Raw genomic sequence first — 18,554 nt, forward strand, 5'->3', positions numbered from 1 at the left:
TTNAAACAAGCAAATCACTTTACATTTCAGTCATTCCATTCCATCAGTTAAGGAGTAATTAATACATTTTGTCGATGAGGAAACAGGAATAGTGTGATGAAATGCCCCATGATCACAGGATTGAAAAGTAGGGGGGCAATGTAATTCTAGAACCAGAGCGCATAAGCATTATAAAAACACCCATATACATAAATAAAGGAAACATTACATATGAAAAAGGTGAAACCCATATTCCAAGGCTTATAAACTCATACTCAGAAACTTTACATTTAAATACAAATTCCTGAAATGTATTTTAGTCCATTCTTAAAAAGTTTTTTTGAACCATAAGACATATACATGCTAATGTCAAAGTAAACCCAGATCATTTCTCATAAAGCCACACACATAAAAAATAGGATCTTTAGCATATCCCCCCTTCAAGAAGTCGCACATTCTTTCCTCAATGTCTACAGATATGAGAAACTTAACATACATCCTAGAAATTAATAACAGTGCAGAAATCCCTTGTAATGTTTATCCTACCTAATATTACTTGATTTCAGATGCTCCTCTGATTTCAAGTTTTCGGTCCTCATCTGGGACTTAAATGAAACGTTCTCCCACAATGACTATCTGTAAGAACATCCAAGTTTTCACAAGGTAGAATGGTCTAAGACACTCTAGACAGAGGAGAGGAGGAAAATATGAGTTAACACAAAAAAACCAGAGAAAGTCCCTGGGGAAAAACTTTCAAAATTTTATTTGAAATGACTTAATATAAAAGCAAATGAAAAATAGCAAAGTTTTTTCTTTTTTATTAGTTTCTTTAAACACCTTTAAATGTTGTTTTGTGTATATTTCTAAAAGATTTTGGTTTTAGATCCTATATGTTGCCCTCCTGTGCTTATAAACTAAGTGACTTCTTCAGAATTAGACACCAGTTTCCTGCCCAGCAGCGAGCTGCAGGGCGAGACTGCCCAGGTATGTATAACATCAAACAGACGGACTCTTAACCAACAGAAAACCACGTAAAAGCAGATAAAGCACAGGAACAGGTGGCAGAAATAATGTTTAAGGCCAGCAGAGGTCACATGTTTAGGTTTCGCTCAGTTGCTGAACAGTTTCTGGTCATTTTTATGTGCGGGGCACTAGATTAAGGACAGACAGGTAACAGTCCTTGCTAGAGAGTTAATATAGAATGTATAAACAGATCAACAAAGAAGCAGGTAACAGCAGGTAGTGGTTAAGCATGGTTCCAGAATCATCCTGTGCTATTATTATAATGAAGTACTGAAACGGAAGCCATAGGCAAAACAACAGTTTACTGAAGTATTAACTCAAATGATTTAGGTAAAATGAGTTAATTATTAGCTATCGATCACTGTTTGTTTACATTTATAGTTCTTATTGCTAGACATTATACTTAAGTGTGCTATATATTTGTGATCTCACAGAATAGGAGCATAAGAAGAGATACTTAAGTGTCTTATTTAGACTGCCTGGGTTCAACTTAAGCTCTGCTATTTGTTAGCCATGTGCTCTAGTACCCAGTTTACTTAGAAGATGGACATAATTAAATAAGTCACCTCACTGAGATGCTCTGAGGATGAAGGAGAATAACTTAAGCCATCAGTACCATAAGCACTGGAAATAAATTACCTATTATTACATTTCTTTTTATCATTTATAGTTAATCACAACCCCCAATCAGCCAAAAAATGCAAATATCTTTTTTTCTACAAATTAGGAACATGAAGCTAGGAACTCATTATCAATACATTTTAGAAGAGAATTTAGCAGTTCTTCATGCTTAGCACCAAAGTATGTCTAAATAGAAATGTCAAGCATGCATGAGGGGGCTTTGCTGCTCTACTTTCAAAGCCTATATTCATGGGAAAGAATGAGATAAAGCAATTCCAGCTTCCTTGACATAGCAAGTCACATAGTAAAGCTGTGACTCTGACCCAGTCAGCCTCTGTTACTATGAGCTTCTTGCTTTCAGTATCCGCATCTTTATTTGTGGGAGGTTTTACCCACTCAACCTGCAATATACTCCTGTTTTTTTTTTTTTTTTTTTTTTTGCACCAACTCTTTCTTGGATTTTAAAAGCCGAGTAACTTCTCTAAGAAAGGCATGGCTCGACCAGTTATTCCAGTACATGTGCACATGCAGTTTCACTGCAGCACTAAACAAACAAATCGTGGGTTTACAAATGTTCCCACTAAACAAAGTTGGATCTATTTAGCTGTGTGTGTGTGTGTGTGTCTGTGTCTGTCTGTCTATCTATCTATCTATCTATCTATCTCTCGCATGGTGATTATTAGACATTCACCCAAATGAATATAAATCAGTGTGTGGATGGTGTCTCAATTTAAAGTCAGGATCCTAAACTTTTGTTACTCAAAACTTGATACTAGTTTTCAGGTATTTCAGGAAAAAAAAAATATCCAAGAACCAAAAATAACAAAATCTTTTAAGTTTAGGGATCACCATCTTATACAATTAGAGAAGAACACGAGCACTTAGTTATCCTTCTAAAATCCAGATTCTCTTTTCATTCCAGTGAGACCTACGTACTGTGTATCAATCAGTAAATTAACTCTACAGAAATTAACACATCTGAGGCACACAATAAGATAGTCCAGTAGTTCACATAATTAAACAAGAAATTTAGATTACGCCATCAACAACCAGAAAGTTATCTCTTCTCATCTCAATTCTTATATTAGATGAGATATACCAAAGCAATAGTTTTAAATTAGCTTTAAAAACACTTCTTTGTAATAACCCCTAAATCTTCCTGAAGTATGCAGGCAATGCAATCTACATTAAAATGAATAAATGTCTTAACACCAGAGAAAAATTTAAAAGAAAGCAACTAAATTAGTATCATGATAGGTAAATGTTCAGAAAAGACTACCTTAAAAGACAATGGTGAAGTAATCAGATATTTGTATATGTGAATAATAAATGTAGGATTAACAGAATACTAAATCACTGTAAAAATGAAAAAGGAAATAATCTGAAACTATTGTTAATGCAAATTTAAAGAATAAGATCCCTCTATACAATTAAATGGTCAAGTCCAGAACCCTGACAAAATCACTGTTGATGAGTCCGTGGCTCTGCAGGCGCTCTCCCTGATTGTTAGTGGTAGCACAAAGTAGTAACAGCAAAAGGAGAACAGAAAGCATGAGAAAAGTTTCTCAGACTTTATGCTATCACACAATTTGAAAACTGTGCTTCCAGCATCTACACAAACAAAATGAAAATTTTTATCTACACAAACATGCACACAGATGCTTACAACAATTTTATTCATTATTATCAACCCCTGGATGCATCCAAGATGCTCTACAATGTGTGGAAAATCTGTGGTACACCCAGACAACTATTTATTATTAGCATATGAAAAAGGAAAAAGAAACCTTGATGCATATTGCTTAGGGAACAAAGCCAATCTGATACAGCTAAATATATGATTTTTACTGTAGGACACATGGGTAAAGAGAACTATGGCGACAAAAATACCTTCAGTGAGAACCTAAAAATGCTCTGAGAATTTTTTTAAGTCTAAAAAGGAAAACAGGAGTATGATTCCATTCTTTGACACTGGACAAAGTAAACACAGCCCTTTACATAATGTAAAGCACCAAATACACTTAGATTAGAGGTGCCAACTGCTTAATGCAGCACAGAAGCAACACGGGAGGTGAGCAAGTTAATTTATTAGCAACAATATGTAAGATAGTATGAGCTAACTACAAATAGAATCTATAATATTATGGTATACAAAGAATATTCTCTACTTATAGGTAGGGTAGCCTCTGAAATTTTTACCAGAAACTTATCCTACATTTTTAGTTTTATCTAGACAATTCCTTTTTATTGATCTTCATATCTGATTAAGAAGTGGGTTACATATTTAAATAATTTAATAAACTAGACCCAATACAGATCATATAGACCCTATGATCCATTATTTTGGCCCCAATGTATCAAATACTTTCTGACATCTGCACCCTTCTCAACTCTCTGCAGATCACAGGGCTCTGTCCTGTCACTCTCTTTGACAGACACTTGCTCTGCATTTTATGCTTGCCCCTAACAGTATCACCACAGAATGAAGCTGAGGATGAGAAAACACTCAAAAAGAGATCTGATTTTCTTAACTATTACAGCCATTGAAGACCATGAATGAATTAGACCATGAACGTCAGCACCAACTTGAGCTAGTCTAAGAAGGAAAAGGCTTTGAAGCAAAATATCTGGAATTTTTGAAGACATTATGATGATCTGCCTTAGTTCCACTGGGCTGCTACCTTAAGCCCTGAGGGATTTATCCATAGGCAGCAATGATGAGATGGTAGATGTGATCAGTCTCTTGTAAATAACATGTCAAATAACTAAATGTTGGGGTATGTGAGAAGGTCTAAGGTGGTTCCATGGTTTTCAGTAGGAGAAAAAAAAATCTGGGAGGATTTAGCATTTGCTAATGGAGAAGACAATCGGAATAGGTGTTAGAAGAAAAGAGATCATTGGGGGTCAACAATACTTGGCAGGTAAATTAAAAACATCTGCTATTATTTTTGATAATGATAAGATCTGAGATTACTAAACATGCAATAGCTCTTTAAGAATATACGGTTTAGGGCGTGGTGGCGCACGCCTTTAATCCCAGCACTCGGGAGGCAGAGGCAGGCGGATTTCTGAGTTCGAGGCCAGCCTGGTCTACAAAGTGAGTTCCAGGACAGCCAGGACTATACAGAGAAACCCTGTCTCGAAAAACAAACAAACAAACAAACAAACAAAAAAAAAAAAGAATATACGGTTTAGAAGAAACACAGTACTGGTGCTCATCCAAGACTCACCAGTATATAAACATGATTCAAAGCCTAGGACAGCACTGTCAGAAAAGTACAGACGTACAGGAGTCTAGACATTTAGAAAATACAGAATAAAGGATAGAAAACACTAAATTGTTGAGCTAGAAGCCAAGTGAAGAAGAAAAAAAAAAAAAAGAGCATTAAGAAAGCAATATCTGCCAGCACTCAGGAGGCAGAGGCAGGGGGATTTCTGAGTTCAAGGCCAGCCTGGTCTACAGAGTGAGTTCCAGGACAGCCAAGGCTACACAGAGAAACCCTTTCTCGAAAAACAAAAACAAAAACAAACCAGTATCTGTAAATAATGCTGAGAGGTAAAAAGATGAGGTCTACACACTGACCATTGGATTTAACAATGTGGAAGTTGCTGAGAATCTTATTAAGACACATTTTCTTTGGAAAAGTGGGGCATAATAAGACTATATATAGATAGTCTTTAACTGTGACTGAGTATAGACAGGGTCTGGCTCTGAAGCCCAGGCTGGCCTGAACTCATGGCAATCCTTCTGTTTCAGCCACTTCTAGCTTACAAACGGATTTTAAAGATGCATACCTAACATGTTTAAGATAGAATAGAATAAGAAATAACAGGAAAAAGATCTACTAGAGGGAAAAGATGGGTAAAAACCATTTCCTGACAGCCACAGGAACTTGACTGAATATTCTATGCCTGGGAAAGGCAGCAGCTACCTGGGAAGGGGCTGGTGCAGAAGGACCAAATGCTTGAGAGCAGCCTAGCCTGCACTACAATACAAGTTCAAGACCAGTTTGTTTTAAAATAAAATTCTTAAAAAGGAGGTGGGAGCCGGGTGTGGTGGCGCACGCCTTTAATCCCAGCACTCGGGAGGCAGAGGCAAGCGGATTTCTGAGTTCGAGGCCAGCCTGGGCTACAAAGTGAGTTCCAGGACAGCCAGGGCTACACAGAGAAACCCTGTCTCGAAAAAACCAAAAAAGAAAAAAAAGGAGATGGGAGACATAAAGATGTGTAGTTTAATGGCAGAGTATTTGCCTACCATAAAGAACTTGAGTTCAATTCCTAGTACCATAGCCAAAGAAACAAACAAACATAAGGAAAAAAGTTCCTGAACTAGATGACATTAACAGTGAATTTACAGAGAATGAATGACAATAATCCCGTGGCGCCTACAATACATAACGTAAAATACATAAATCATTCAGTCTTTTTCCATAGCAACTTGAGATTTCTCCAAATATAAAAAGAAATACTTCATAGGAAACTTGAAAAGGCTACAAAGACTTAGCACTGGGATTCAAACCCAGAATTCTAGAGCCTAAACATTTTAATAATGCAGAACCCCCCAATGGCTCAGATAGTCAAACCTCAATACAAATATTATAGTACTGCTTAGGATTTAAGTTGCCAATTAATCAGCATATACTTCACCCACAAGTCTCCTTTTCTTAAACCTGAAAAGGATTCTGGGAAATTGTCTTGGTTTTTAGTTTCTAGGTCAAGCTCTTAGACAAGAAGTTTCTCTATACCCTCTTCTCTAACTTACCCCCTGAATCCCAATTTTAGAAATAATCCTACTAAAAAGACAATTACCATAGAACATAGGCATTCTGTAATTTCTTGCATGAATGGTATAGAAGAACTATCACATATATGCATACATACATACATACATACATACATGGATGGCAGCTGCAGAATGTCCCTGGAAGAAAAAGACATCACAAAAATGTTATGGCTTTCTCTGGCCTACAGCCAAATGCTGTTCATATAAAAATGTCAAAAATATACAATTTTAAGGGCTATTATGTGTCAAGTCTCTACATTATTCCACTTTCTTTGGTAGCATCCTTATAAATAAAGATCAAACAGAACCTCAACTTGAATCTTTGTTATTTAAATATCACCAAAGTTCAGATTTTCAATTTGCCTGAAAAGATCAAGTATTTCTACAAACTGATGAAAACGGCATACCCACAGATATTAAGATACTCAATAAACTTTAACTATAGAGAAAAACCTATGGACTCATTTTAATAGAAGAAATCTTTTTAAACAAGTAAAGAAAAAAAATGTCCTATAAGGAATAAGAACAGTAAGAATCATGGCTGAATTCTATCAAAGAAAAGGAAAGCTAGAGGCACCATTTTCAAAGTACAGAAAAAGGAAAACGTCAATCTATATAATCTTATAGCGAGCAAAAGTACCTTTCAAAATTAAAGGGAAAATAAACCTTTGCAGAAGTAAAAGAACAAAGGAACTTTTCAGCTAACAGATCAATACTCACAAAGAGTATTAAAACAAGAGCTTTTCAGGATGAAAGAACATACCAAATGGGAACGTGAAACTCAGCAAAAAGGTGAAGAGTTCCACAAATAGACTCGAGAGTAAACATAAAATAGCATTTACTTCTTGTTTTAAATTCACTTTAAGGGCTGGCGGGTGGCTCAGCGGGTAAGAGCACTGACTGCTCTTCCGAAGGTCCTGACTTCAAATCCCAGCAACCACATGGTGGCTCACAACTATCTGTACAGCTACAGTGCACTCATATACAGTATACTTATGTATAGTAATAAATAAATCTTTGGGCCGGAGCAAGCAGGAACTGAGCGAGCAGAGGTCCTAAAAATTCAATTCCCAACAACCACATGAAGGCTCACAATCATCTGTACAGCTACAGTGTACTCATGTATATAAAAATGAATAAGTAAATATTTTTAAAAATTAAGTTTACCTTAAAACTACTGTCTTTGGGGAAAAAAACCCAAAACCAACCAAACCAAACCAAAAAAAAACCCAACCCCCCCCAAAGCCAGATGATAGTGATTAAAACAAATGTAGACATTCCACAATAGGACAAGTCAAAAAAACCCAAAAAACCAAATAGGGTGGGGTATAGGGTAATAAGGCCATGCATGGCAGTGTTATCATTAATCCTAAGACTCTGAAGGCTTAAAAAGCTGAGGCCAACATGGGCTACACGAGATCCTTTCTACACACACACATGCACACTCCCAAAGAAAAGGGGGGAAAGGAGTAGATGGAAGGCAAGTGTACTGTCTTAACTTTACACATACATGGAAAAACCAAAGAGGAGAAAACAGAAAAACCTACAATTACTTAGCTACTTTACCTTTCAGTAAATAATACAATAAAATAAGCAAGGCAGAAAGCCAAGTAAGGTTAGACCAATACTAGAAAACAACCTGACCTAATTAATATCCATAGAATATTCGGCCAAATAAAATACACTTTTTCCCAAGTGTACATGAAGTTACAAGATAGACAATAAGCTGCACCACAAAATAAGCCTTTAGAAATTTAAAAAGAACTAAAATCATATAAACACAAATCAATATGATAGCCAGCTGCAATTGGTTGGTCTCATTAGAGTTACTCCCAAATGATCTAGTTATAACGCAATTTTAATAAAAATGCTGGTATGTGTTTTTTGATAGAAACTAGTAGGTGCGTTTCATGTTTATCTGGAGACAAAAGCATTTATTACTGGAATGATTTTCCAAATAAATAGTTTAGGAATTTGTATGTTACCTCAAAACCTACTAGAGAGCTATGGTAATCAAGGGAGTGGAGATACACAGATACCTTATTGATTTCAAGAGTCAGAAATCAACATCTACTAGTATACTTATTGTGGTGGTTTAAATAAGACTGTTTCTCCCCCAGCCTCCTGCCTCCCCATAGGTTCACATAGTTGAATGTTTAGTCGTCAGGGAGTGGCACTACTTAGAAGAATTAGGAGGTGTGATCTTTTGGGGTTAGGTGTGGCCTTGTTGAAAGTGTCACTGGGGTGAGCTTTGAGGTTTCAGAAACCCAACTCAGGTCCAATGGCTCTCATGCTGGGGCCTGTGGATCTGAATGTAGAACTCTCAGCTACATCTTCAGCATCACGTCTGCCTGCAAGCTGCCATGTTCCTCGCCTTGATAATACTGGACTAAACCTCTGAAACTATAAGCAAGTCCCAATTAAATGCTTTCTTTTTATAAGAGTTGCCATGGTAATGCCTTTTCACAGTGATAGAGCACTAAGACACTTATATATGTATGTATGTGAATATGTTTTTGTGTATAGCCAACTTTTGACAGAACTACCAAGGAATTTAAAGATTTTTTTCTCAAGAAATGATACTAATAAATGAATGAAAAATTTTAACCATAATACAACCTCAAGTAATACATCACAACATATACACAATTAATTCAAAATAGATTGCAGACTTAAGCTATAACATTTCTAGAAGAAAATTTGGAAATGGGGTAACTTAAAACTACTAGCTCTCATTTGAATGCTGCATATCTCCTTCCAAATGCATGCTGAAACTTAATCTTGAGTACAAAAATATTAACAGATGCTGACTCTTGGAAATGAATATCATATGAAGGTTAAACCCTCAAGAATGGGACTAGTGCCTTTATAAAAGGGCTAAAGAGAACTAGCTAGGTTTATTGTGACCATGCTCTCAGACCCCATGCTAACACCCAGAATGGGCTTCACACTCCAATACAGGAAGAAATACATCTCTACATATACTTTAAGCCACCTTTACAGTGCTTGTAATACCTGCTACTATATATTATATAAATAGTTCTTATATTATTTAGAAAACAGTGATGAGACGCCAAAGTCTGCATGTTTAGTTTGAACATGATTTTTACGTTTTTCAATCTATGGCTGGGCCGGGCATGGTGGCGCACGCCTTTTCCCAGCACTGGGGAGGTAGAGGCAGGCGGATTTCTGAATTGGAGGCCAGCCTGGTCTACAAAGTGAGTTCCAGGACAGCCAGGGCTCTACAGAGAAATCCTGTCTCGAACCCCCCCCCCCCAAAAAAAATCTATGGTTGGTTGGGAGATATCAAACTGACAGATAACAAAGGAGTAGAGAAATGAAGACTGACTGCTACAACACTAGCTTTTGTTAGACAGAACTAGTAGCACTGATTTCTAATAAACTCCTGGCATGTGAACATATAGATTCTCACATCTGTCCTCCTAGCTAGGAAAGATACCAAGAGGCCTGTCATACATACCTATGTGTATCTGTGGCACATCAAGGACACAATACTTATTGTATTTTCTTTAGTTAACATTCCTTTTAGAAACCTAGCATATGGATTTTTCTTATTTTAAAGTAATCCCCTCAATTTATAAGGCAGAATTTGCTTCCTGCTACAGATTTACCAGGTTCCCACTCCGCTAGAGCCAGACACACACATAATTCAGGAGTCATTAGTAACTTTTCTAAGTCCATGTTCTAAGTGGCGCTAATGAAAAAGAACAGAAACTGTGGCTACTTCATCACAGATACTGGCAGCAACTAGACTTAATTTCTAATTGCAGTGGAATGGGGTGAAGGAAAAATGAGGTCAGAGATGCAGATTACATTTAGAATCCAGGTTCCACTGTCTCTTTGGGTTATTTTAAATTGGAGGCACTGTTGCACAACACACAGCTGTTGGGTGTCAGGACGCCATCCCTTTCATGCTGAAAGGGTAAAGTTCTTTTCCTCTTTACCACTGAAGACCTAACTAATATGCTAGCTTACCTTCCCACCCTTAATCTTCAGAGTCTCAGCTTTTCAAATACCATGATCCGGTTCTTGCTTCCATTCTTACAAGGTTGCAATGAACTTCAAAGAACCTCCTCTTTCTGCTCCCACCAGAAAACTTTTCAAATAAATTAAGTCTAACTTCTACTCCCCTAGAAAAAATAATGCACTTTAAAAGTTGGGATTGATAAATTTTGTCAGATTAAATGTGTAATTATGAATGTTATGTTTTATAGTAATGCATAATATATAAACAAAAACAATCCCAAACAAATTATATTAAATTAAAGACAGTCAGAATGATGCATAGTTAAAAATTGACTCTGAACTAATCCCCAGGTTCAAAACTCAACTCTGTCAATCTTAGAATGACATTAGCCTTAACTATTCTAAGTCTATTTGCCTGTCTGAAAAACCAAACAAAATGGTACATAGCTCATAGGATTGCTATGAAAATTCAAAATAATAAACAAAGTGTTTGGTATAGTTTGGCATAAAATAAAACCTAAATCTGACTATTGACAATTACTACTGATGTTGAAGTGCCTCTAAAGCTACTCCTCACTGCTGGTCTACACTGGCCTCAATGGCATAGCAAGAAGACAACAGGTATGACTTAAGAGTAAAAGTGAATCGATGCCAAACTAAGACCCATGTGACAGTCAAATTAACCATCAAAGCTCTTTAGCAACAGGACAGAATTACTATAAAACATACCAGCCAGGCATGGTAGTTTACACACCTTTAGTCCCAGAACTTGAGGCAGAGGCAAGTGGATCTCTCTAGGGAGTTCAGGCTAGCCAAGGCTACTATACAGTGAGACCCTGTCTCAAAAACAAAACAATACAATATAACGTTAATATGGAGGGAAACAAAAGCCAAAATAGGGAGGAGGAATAAGATCAGTGCTACCAAAAGACTTTTACTTTTACATGAGAGTCTGTCTGATATAAAGGCCATCTACTAACAGTAAAGCTTCAAGAAATAATAAAAGTGTAAAATAATTACTATAAAGAATTAGACAAGCCAGTAAGGTGAAATACAACTGAAGACCCTGTGTAAGTGGCAGTTAACTAGCCAGGAAGACTTTTTTAATGACAGGTTCCCCAAAGCAGACTGTCAGAATCATTCAACATTGGATTTTTCTAGATGAATGAGAAAGGAAATAGGATGAAGGAGAGGATACTGATAGGAAACCAGTATCAAAAGAAGGGCGGGAAAAACAAGACATGAAGAATAGAAAAAGTAGTAAGAAAGAAAGAAAGAAAAAAAAAATCAGAATGTAGGAAGTCTTTCCCCCACCCTTCTCTCAGACAGGGTTTCTTTGTGTAGCCCTGGCTGTCCTGGGAACTTGCTCCCTAGATCAGGCTGGCTTCAAAGGGATCTGCCTGCCTCTGCCTCCCCTGCTGTGGTTAAAGGTATGGCCACCACCTAGCTGGGAGTCTTAATTAGAAGCAGGTTAATGGAGGAAGGGCTGTGGTCAGAAAGGCTGAATCTAAGATTTTAGAGGTGGAACATTTTAAGAATGGCAATGTCTGTACCGTAACATGGTGAGAGCAATACGTGGTAAGAGGAAGATTAAGAAACAAAAAACCTGAAAGAATAGCCATCAATTTTTTTCTTTCTCCAAGAAAACACCAATCATGGCAAACTCTGAGAGAAGCACACCTCCCTCTTGGATGTTCACAACACATTATCACATTAAAAATGATGAGAGAATCCAGTTTCATTCTTAGGTGCAATGGTGCTCATCTGTAATTCCAGCACCAGAGGCTGAGGCAGAAGGAATAAATACCACACTGTAAGGACAGGACGAGAATGAGGCCAGCTCTACCTCTAGCTCTCCTGCTTTTTCCCCACAAATTATGCATTCTTATGATTACACTGAGTCCAAGAAATAATCGAATTTTAAAATCTGCCAGTTCTATGTGAATCCTTAATTTCTTCTCATCAACTAACATACAGTAAAATACTCACAGGTTCTAGGGATTCGAAGACAATTACATAAAGGCATTTTGAAAGTATAAACTATATTAATAAGGTAAGATGGCAGTCTCATACAATGAAGAAGTTCATTTCACACTACAGACCCCTCAATTACCTCAAGGGCTATATAAGCATATTTTAAAATGAAATAGTAATATATTAAAATTTAGAAAATCAAGTCAATGCAGAAAAGAGGCTCAGTGCCTATATAAAACTAAATTGAACTTTACCTAAGAAAGTCGCAGCTTCTCATGTACACGTCTATCATGATCACTAGCAGTAAAATGAAAACTACAGAGGCTTAAGGTTACCTTGTTAGTATGTAAGATCAGGGACCTGAACTTATAACAATTAAAAAAACAACAACAACAACAAAAACTAAGGCAGTTTTAATTCAAAGGCCTTCTAAAGTCAGTTTGGTACACCACACTGCTGTCCTAAGAAGCCTATAAAAAAAGACCCCTGTGTATAAATTTGGTCAACCAAATTATTTTTACATTAGAAAATAAATCTGTGTTGGTTTCTTTTCTCATCCTTTAAGGTAGAATTTATAACCAATATGCCTTATCGTGCTTCTCAAAATGTTATAATCTTGTTTCATTAAAGAGCAAATGTTCAGACAAACAAATGACATTTTTGTTATTTAAATTTAAGATATGTAATCTTAGCCGGGCAGTGGTGGCGCACGCCTTTAATCCCAGCACCCGGGAGGCAAAGGCAGGCAGATTTCTGAGTTCTTTCGAGGCCAGCCTGGTCTACAAAGTGAGTTCCAGGCCAGCCAGGGCTACACAGAAAAGCCCTGTCTCGAAAAAAAAAAGAAATGTAGTCTTCTAGGATTAAATATATTAAAAGTAAGAGTAAATATACTTTAAGATACATTCCACAAGCTCTACATACACACATATAAAGTTTTGAAGATGGCCAAGAAAGTCTTTAATATTGAAATGTATTTATGTGAATTCTTAACACTATGCTTTCTATTTTTCATCACTTAAAAGAAAATTTCCAAGTGAAAGAGGCCAAACTTTTTCAGTCAGCTCACAACTAAAAAAACACCTCACTGCTGTACAGTATATCAAAGAAAATATAGCTAGGTGACAGCCTAATAAAAATGTAATTATATAAGAAACATTATTGGAATCTAATATATGACATTATAACTGACAATAGCCCTGAAACACTATGCCTTGAGAAGAAAAAGAACTCAACTTCTGTGGTCTGTGAACCCTGGTTTTGAGGAAACTGATGCATTAACATGACGGTTAGATACAACAGACTTTCAGAACCATGGCTATCACTTGAGATGGACAACAAAACCAAAGGCCACCAGGAACTATAATGAGCTAAGGGGTGTTCAGTGGCAGAGCACTTGCCTAGAATGTATGAACCTCTGGGGTTCCATCTTCAGCAAGGGCTGGGGAGCAGGGTACAGTTGGGAACAAACTATAGAGCTCCTGCTGTCCCCTATCTTCTTACCACAGGAGTTGAGAATGCTATAAAATAAATCCTACAATCCAAATTTCTTTTCAAAATTTCACTTGCTAAACTTCATTTCCAAATAATTTACAAGTATTCCAAATAAATAATAACACTTAATGAAAAATGAACCCACTTACCAAAAGGAGAAAACTCAAATCCTGCATATCCCAAAGAACTGCCTTTCTCGTGTATTCCTTTCTCTTCAATATTTAACTTGCTTACTCCCACACATGCTTTAAAATGATGTATGCCCAAGCTGGACACATGGCACAACATGCCTGTAATACAGCACTGAGAACACGGAAGCAGAAGAAACTGCGTGAACTCAGGAGTTCAAGATCAGCTTAAGCAGCATACCACAACCAGGGGCTGGAGAGATGGCTCAGTGGTTAAGAACAATGGCTGCTCTTCCAGAGGACCCGAGTTTGATTCCCAGCTCACATGCGTGGTCAAAATCATCTATAACTCCAGTTCAGGGGATCCAATGTCTTTTTCTGGCCTCTATAAGCATTGCGTGTATGTGGTACACAGACATATGCAGGTCAAATATCCATACACATAAAAAATTTTAAAAATGAACACAACCACCAAAATAATAAGGACCCCTCCCAACTGAAAAGCAAGCAAGCAAACAAACAAGTGTTCACATTTGGAAGCTTTCACTGTGCCCCTAAAGGAGAACTTTCTCAAGAAGACTTGTGCCAACTGTAGAATACATGTGACCAGGGGTGGAGACTCTACCCTCAAACACCTAGACAGGTAAGCAGATAAGCAAGCAGACAGGACACATGCTCTACTACAATCCAGCTACAATGATTAACACAGGAAAATAGAAAAATTAAAAAGAAATACATTACCAAAAAAAGAAATCAGTAAACAAGGAAGTCATCGTTTAAAAAGTGATGTCTAGCTAGGCTACTGGAAGAGAGAACTTCCTATAGTTTTAACCTGAAATAAAAACGCCATGCTCAAAGACAATGGGCAAATCATTTTGTTTTTGTTCCTGACACCAATGACTAAATTAGGTAAGATTTTTAATGAAAGGTCAACATGCCAGATTAAGGAGTATAATTAAGGAAAAGCCATACATAAATATTTTTTCAATATTAACTTGGAACCAATGCAAAATATGTATTTGTGGTAGGACAGATGGTGTGGAGTCTGAAGAAAAAAGGATTTAGTCTGAGAGAGAACCAGCATTTGTTACACTATTTTTTCATATCCATTTTAAAAACAACAAAAGAATGAGCAGTATTTAAAACCCGGTCAGTACTTCTTATTTCCCAGAAAGAACTACAGGCAAGGCACTGGCTGGAAGGGTATGAGTAAAACAAGCACAGAAACAGTGAGGAGAAAGGAAAACAAGAGAAAGGCAACACTTCCAGAGTGGTACAATCATGCAGGAGTTAGGTAAAGAGATGAGGAGAACTCAATGACTGCAAGGCTGAACCTGGTATGTGAGGGGAGGGAAAGAATCCCAATGAGCACCTACAACGAGGACAATGAGAAAGCCTAAGAAACTATATTGGGGGGGGGGGGAATAGGCCACGCCTTTGTATTTGCCACTGGTTGGTAAAACAGGACAGAACAGGGCCAAGTAATGAGAACAGGTTGCAGAAAGCAGCGCTTAAGAACTTTTCATGTGGCCGGTCGGTGGTGGCGCATGCCTTTAATCCCAGCACTTGGGAGGCAGAGACAGGCAGATTTCTGAGTTCGAGGCCAGCCTGGTCTACAGAGTGAGTTCCAGGACAGTCAGGGCTACACAGAGAAACCCTGTCTCAAAAAACAAAACAAAACAAAAAAACAAAAACAAACAAACAAACAAAGAACTTTTCATGTGGCTGTGTGTATAAATCATAGCTAGTATGAGTTATATAATAATTAAGTACGTGTATGCTTAGTAAAGTCACCCAAGCAAGGGGTTCACCAACTTTAATCCCAGCAATCAGGAGGCAGAAGCAGGTGGATCTATGTTAAGAGGCTAGGCTGATCCACAGAGTGAGTTTCAGGTCAGCTAGCGGTACACAGTGAGACCCTGTATCAAAACAGACAGACAGACAAGAAAACCTCAACAGCTGAAAGCATGGTCTCTTTTTTTTAAATCTCCAGAGTCCTGAAATATATACACTGGCTCAAACCGAACTAGTGCGATAGTATAGGTGGATATAAGAGAGAGACACACTATCAGAGGTACGAAAACAAAGGTGTGATGTAAGGAAAATAGCTGGCAAACTGGGTCATGAGGTCTTTAGCGCCTCTGCAGATGTAATCAAGAACAATAGCAAAAAAAAAAAAAAAAAAAAAGGAGCACAATAGAAGGATAAACAGGCAGCAGGATGAACTTCAAGTTAGCCATAAAAAAGCATGAACAACAGAATTCAGAGGGAAAATCAGAATGAAAACAGGCTTTTAAAAAGGAGATTGTTGCCAGGCATGGTGGCGCATGCCTTTGATCACAGCACTCGGGAGGCAGAGGCAGGTGGATTTCTGAGTTCGAGGCCAGCCTGGTCCACAAAGTGAGTTCCAGAACAGTCAAGGCTACACAGAGAAAAAAAAAAAAAAAAAAAAAAAAAAGGAGACTGTTTCACAGGAAACACTAGTAAAGAAAATAACCGCACAAATGAAATAGGTCATTGGAGGAACAGTAGGTATAGTCAAGAGCACAAGGAAAAGATGAGGCTCCCAGACAAGCCCTACCTAATAGCTTTTCCCTTTTTAAGACCCATGCCAGCTACCAAATGTTCAAATTGCCATTTTCATACCTCTGCTTCTCCTATCTGTGAGAAACATGTGCCTGGTCAGAACATTTAATATTATGCATTACATCAGGGCATATACAATTTTTTAAAAGGTATCTGAAAAAAAGATGCATAAGCAAGCTCAGCCTGTTTGTACAATATGAAGTGCTCAATTCCCTCCCCCTTTAAAACTCCCACTCATCTTTCAATATTTACGTGAAATCTCGTCTCCACCAAGATGCCCTCGTCACCCATCTCCACCTACTGGACTAAGCAGCATCCCTACATCCACACATTACCTTTGCTTCTCCATTACAGCACGTAGTAAGTTGGCCGGCTACTCATGTGTCCCCAGTAACTTTAAACTTGCCACTGAAAAGCTCTGGGATGGTGCTCTACATGTAATATTCAGTAACTGCCAATAGAGCAAAACTCAAATTTACAAAACCAAGCTGAAATATGTACATGTGTCTACAAGTATGAACATGGTAGCTAGTTTAGTACTACCTAAGGGAAAATTGATGAGAAAGCTTAAGAAATAATCCATAGCTTACAGGGAAAGAGACACATGCTAGGTCTATTTGTAACTAGAACATCTTGCAAAGGTACAAGTATTAAAAGGCTTGGTCCCTGGATTGGCACTTCTGGGAGGTTATTGGGGAGGGCGGAGTGGGTCGTCTCATAGGAGGTTTTAGGCTACTGAACACATGTGTAACCTCAAAGGAGATTTGGGTTTGAGTCTCTTGTTCTGCTTCCCGGCCACTGTAACATGAATGAATGAACAAATGAACACACACACACATACACACACACACCCCTGCTACCTCACCACAGGACAAAGCTCAACAGAAACAACTGACCATGATTTGAAACCTCCAGAAACTAAGCTGAAATAAACCTGTTGTCTCTGTAAGTTGACTATGTAAGTATTTGCTATAATGATATGAAACTAACAATACCATACATATATACTTTTTACAATCACTATCCTCACCTGGTAGAGAATTTACACTCCAAGGAACACCTCCCAAAGTATGGTAACATTGGGGGAGAATGATACTGGCATTTGATGGGTATAGGCTAAGGAGACTCGGCTGCTAATGGCACAAGGTGCACAGAACAGACCATGCCCATCCAGATGAAGCATCTCTGGCCCACTATGACAGCCCTGGGCCAACCTTTTCAAAAATACAATTCCCTTTCAAAATGAAGCAATCAAGAAAAAGAGCAGACAACCAGAGTTGTTAATTGGTGTACCTGAGATTTCTAAAGTTTTCTTAAACAATTAGTTACCTCGTTTCTACTGACTAAGAATTTGGCATCAAACAACTTCCCTGAGCAACTTCAGTTGCATGTTAACTAGTAAGCGCTCCTTTACCATGTGACATGTCTCTTATTTTCTGGTTGATGATAGCTCTTCTTAGAGACATTCTACCAGACTCTCTGCTAAGTCTAACTACAGCAACTGAATACACCTTCACAGCAAATGCATACGTATGAACAAACACTTTCTTCATTCAATACACCTGCCTGCTCATCTCTGAACAAGATGATCAGATAAACTAACCCATCTAAACTTTCAGGCTCAAATTTTCACAATAAAAATTCAAAAGTCTAGTCAGGGTTAGAGACATAGCTGAAGATTCAGTAACTTAATACAGTATAAAACAAACTAGTCCTCTTACAGTATGAACCATTCTCCACCCCAACAAGTGCTTTACAGGAAACTGGCTACATTAGTGGGTCCAGATCTTACCATGACTTACCCATTAAAAACATCAACAAAAATCTCAGTGACTGCTTTCTCCATCATAAAGACAGATGACAGCAGCTGTGTGAAAGCAAGGATTAAAACATAGCTAAGACAGGAAGTATACATTTTTTAAAAAGTTTTTTTTTTGTTTTTTGTTTTTTTAATTTATTTATTATATGTAAGTACACTGTAG

General features: G+C 37.6%; 1 protein-coding gene across 7 annotated transcripts in view; it reads right to left on the minus strand.

Annotated features, from left to right (window-relative positions):
- The window catches only part of Smg7 (SMG7 nonsense mediated mRNA decay factor), a 63,847-nt gene that overhangs the window by 39,416 nt on the left and 5,877 nt on the right, over window positions 1-18,554 (minus strand). For 4 of the 7 annotated variants that reach the window (XM_021177892.2, XM_021177581.2, XM_021177656.2 and 1 more), the window contains exon 2: window positions 526-662. The exons of the other annotated variants lie outside the window; for them this stretch is intronic. In XM_021177892.2, the coding sequence (XP_021033551.1) occupies window positions 526-578 (53 nt within the window). In that variant the 5' untranslated portion in view covers window positions 579-662. The remainder of the gene's footprint in view (window positions 1-525; window positions 663-18,554) is intronic. 7 annotated transcript variants of the gene reach the window in all.

The sequence above is a fragment of the Mus caroli genome, chromosome 1 (genome assembly GCF_900094665.2).
Source record: "Mus caroli chromosome 1, CAROLI_EIJ_v1.1, whole genome shotgun sequence".
NCBI classification, from domain to species: domain Eukaryota; kingdom Metazoa; phylum Chordata; class Mammalia; order Rodentia; family Muridae; genus Mus; species Mus caroli.